The sequence below is a fragment of the Rhea americana genome, unplaced genomic scaffold (genome assembly GCF_003343005.1).
Source record: "Rhea americana isolate MKP2758 unplaced genomic scaffold, rheAme1 scaffold_162, whole genome shotgun sequence".
Taxonomy (NCBI): Eukaryota; Metazoa; Chordata; class Aves; order Rheiformes; family Rheidae; genus Rhea; species Rhea americana.
In genome coordinates, this window is record NW_028185728.1 from 1,497,003 (window position 1) to 1,500,163 (window position 3,161).

The following is a 3,161-nucleotide window of genomic DNA, read 5'->3' on the forward strand; positions in this document are numbered from 1 at the left end:
AGCAGCTGCAAACTGTAATGAGAAGGACGCACAGCCACGAGCCATCAAGAGCCGTCTGTCTCTTGACTGCGATGGGAGCAAGGGCAGGCTGTCTTCGGGTGCACAAGCACACTGYGGAGGTCAGGCCTGTGAAGCTCATCAGGATGTGTGTGTTCGGCTGGGTTCGCTAGGAGGCTCACAGGACCTGTCTGAACCATCTCAGCAGAAAAGAGGCGCAGACCTGGAGGTCTCACTTGGACCCTTAAAGAGAACCCACCAAAACAGAGTTTTTTCAAATGTTATGTGCCTGGATCTTATTTTGGGGTCAACCCAACTCTGAGTCTGGGTGTGCATGCTTGAGGGGGATTCCCCTTCAGCTTAACACCTCTGAGAGCTGATAGCAAAATGTAAACGCCACAACAGATGTCCCCTTGGCTCAGGCTTCAGCAGTTTGCAGCCAGCCAGAACAGCCAGTTCTTATCATCTCTTTTAAAAGCTGCACCTTAGTCACTGCAGGGCCAGTATTTCTGCTGTCCAGTGCAGTCTTGTTAGCTCCTTTCCAAATACTGTCGTTCATTGCCTTTGCCTGTCAGACAGCACTTACCAGAATCAGTCCAAGAGAAGTTTCTTGCTGTCCCCTCACTTTCTCCTGCCGTGCCAGGCAAAGAGCTGTTTAGCGGATCTGTTCTCTTCATTCTCCAAATGGCTTCAAGACACTTGAGGTATCTTCCTGATTTAACAGACTTTTATTTTAGCATATGTACAGCACATCTTTACTATATACAGATATTGTCAAATAAATAGAGAAACCCAGGGTTTCTCTGAATCTGAGCAAAGCTGAGTGGCTTTGGCTTCTGTTTTTGTTGTCCTCAAGGGTGTCACATATCCAGTGTTTTCTCCAGTGCTAGGAAGATCCATCCTAGATAGCAAAATACATGYGTAGAGCTCCAGAGATAAACATGGCATGCACTACATAAAGCTCGTTTGCACTGTGATTTATCTCACCCCAGCTGAGACTTTCCATAGCCCCAAGGCAGGAAGTTAGAGCAGTCTTCTGGTACAAGTACAGCTTGTAAGAACAAGCCTCCCACAAGCGGATGTATTAGTAGCTGGCTSTAGTCTGGTGTTGGTAGGAAAGGTCGTACTTTACATGTTACATTTTTAATATGTCATCTTCTACAGGAAGCAGTAGAAGATGGGACTTAATAACACAAGGCTAAACGACAAACCCTTGACAGTGGCGTTTGTGTTGGTCCACAGGGCGATGTTATCTTGAGCAAACAAGTACAGCATCGTGATGAGATCTAAAGTCTTGCCATCGTCCTGGAGAGTTTGCTCCCAGAGGGCCTCGTTGGTTTTGTTATCTTTCTTCCCCAGTATCAGCTTCAATGAGTCGTTTTTCTCCAGCTCAGGGAAACTGATAACACCCTTCAAGGACACGAGGTAGAGGCCATCGCACGTGATCATGATGGAACCATTTCTGATATGAATAGAGCCTGTCTCAGCACTGAGATTCATGGCAGTTCCTTCGACACTTTTACCTGGAAGAAAGCAAAGATAGTCCTATGAAGGTGAATGACTTCTTGGAAGATGGTGGTTTTATAAAGACTGACTGCAGGAAGGGTGGAAAAATACAGTAAAGGAAGAGTGTAAAATAGAGAAGAGGGCAGAAGGGATCTAGAATATGATCTGTTTCAGACATGAAGGAAACAGAGAAAAGGGAGATCTGTAGTACACATTTCCAGGTTCCTGTTTCTAAACAAGCTGTGCCTTTTGGACTAGCTCCAGTTTATTTGAATTATCCCCCTGAGCTTCTGTTCATGCACTATTTCRTGTATTTCATTCGTAAAATACAGACATGTAAGTACAGCATCCCTCTGAGATTAGGAAGCACAGATTCCTAAAAAGAACAGAAAATAAAAAGTTAACAAGAAGACTTGATGATAACRAAATGTTTGCCAGCTGTGCTCCTGYGTTTCCAGCACATTGACCAAGACCCTGGGGGCCCTGATGAGAAGACTTTGTCAGATGTCTCCTATCAGGCAACGCAGCCCCTCCTGGCTGAGGTCAATCTTTTCAAGCTTTTTCTTTAGGAAAATGAGTTTTTCTGTACAATGTTATCTTACGCTCACTGCCACTCATATAATCCTCATTGAAAGTGTAACTGTCAACAATGTTTTAAGTGTGATTTACACTTTTTAATACTCTCTGCTATTACTGAGGTATGTCATTGGGCAAAATGCACAACGTAGCTTGGTGCAGAGAGCACTGCCTTTTCTGCTGTACATTTGCTATTCCCCAGGAAATCATTTACATTTTTCATAAATCAGGAACTCATTCACTTGTTTCAAAAATACTCCCGAGAGCATATTGTATGTACACACTAAGTTACCAAGTGTGTATAAACAAAGAATGAGAGGGGGAGAAGGGCTGCTAGCTCTGTGGATTTACCACCTAGCACCCATCTCAGAATGGTGCAGAAATGAAGTATCTTGACCCTGTGGGTCTGTTGGTTGCTTGCACAGCGGGTAACAGAACCCAGATTTCTGGAAAACGTAACTATTGCAGAGATCCACCCCAAAACTGTAGGTTTTGCCCCCTCCTGAAAAGCCCATTTTTTTTGGTTTAGCCAGCTTGCTGGGTCAGATTTTGCAGTTCTTCCCACCAGACAGCTCTCCTGGCCTCTTCCTCCATCGGAAGAAATACCCGTTATCCTGACACGAAGTGTTTAACAACTTCTGGCGTTTCAGGGGCCCCTGACTGCCCCAGCTGGGAGCCATCTGGGAACGGGGCAGGGGAGCGCTGGGGGTGGCCGGGAGCCGACTGGGAACGGGGTGGGGGGAGCGCTGGGGGCGGCCGGGAGCCGTCTGGGAACGGGGGGAGCACTCGGGGCGGCCGGGAGCCGTCTGGGAACGGGGTGGGGGGCGCTGGGGGCGGCCGGGAGCTGCCCCGGTGGGCCGGGGAAGCGCTCCCGGGGAGCCGTCGTGGGGTGCAGACACGCGAGGGGGGGGAACCAGGCCGCCCTCCCCCCTTGCCCGGGCGCCCACCAACCTGTGTACTGGATGTAGGTCCACGGGACTTTGTCGTTCCGAGGCTAAAAAACAGAAGAGAAACCCGCGTCAAGGACCCGGCGGAGCGGGCGCGCACCGGGGCGGGTCGCCGCCGCTTTCGCTTTCGCTTCC

At 48.7% G+C, this 3,161-nt stretch overlaps 1 protein-coding gene across 1 annotated transcript in view; it reads right to left on the bottom strand.

Moving 5' to 3' along the window:
* Positions 1-750: 750 nt before the first annotated feature.
* Positions 751-3,161, bottom strand: part of TNFSF4 (TNF superfamily member 4) — a 7,408-nt gene continuing 4,997 nt past the window's right edge. Inside the window, exons 2-3 of the mRNA XM_085300207.1 lie at positions 3,031-3,073; positions 751-1,520 (exon numbers count right to left, since the gene is read on the bottom strand). Of these exons, the coding sequence (XP_085156333.1) occupies positions 1,156-1,520; positions 3,031-3,073 (408 nt within the window). The 3' untranslated portion in view covers positions 751-1,155. The remainder of the gene's footprint in view (positions 1,521-3,030; positions 3,074-3,161) is intronic.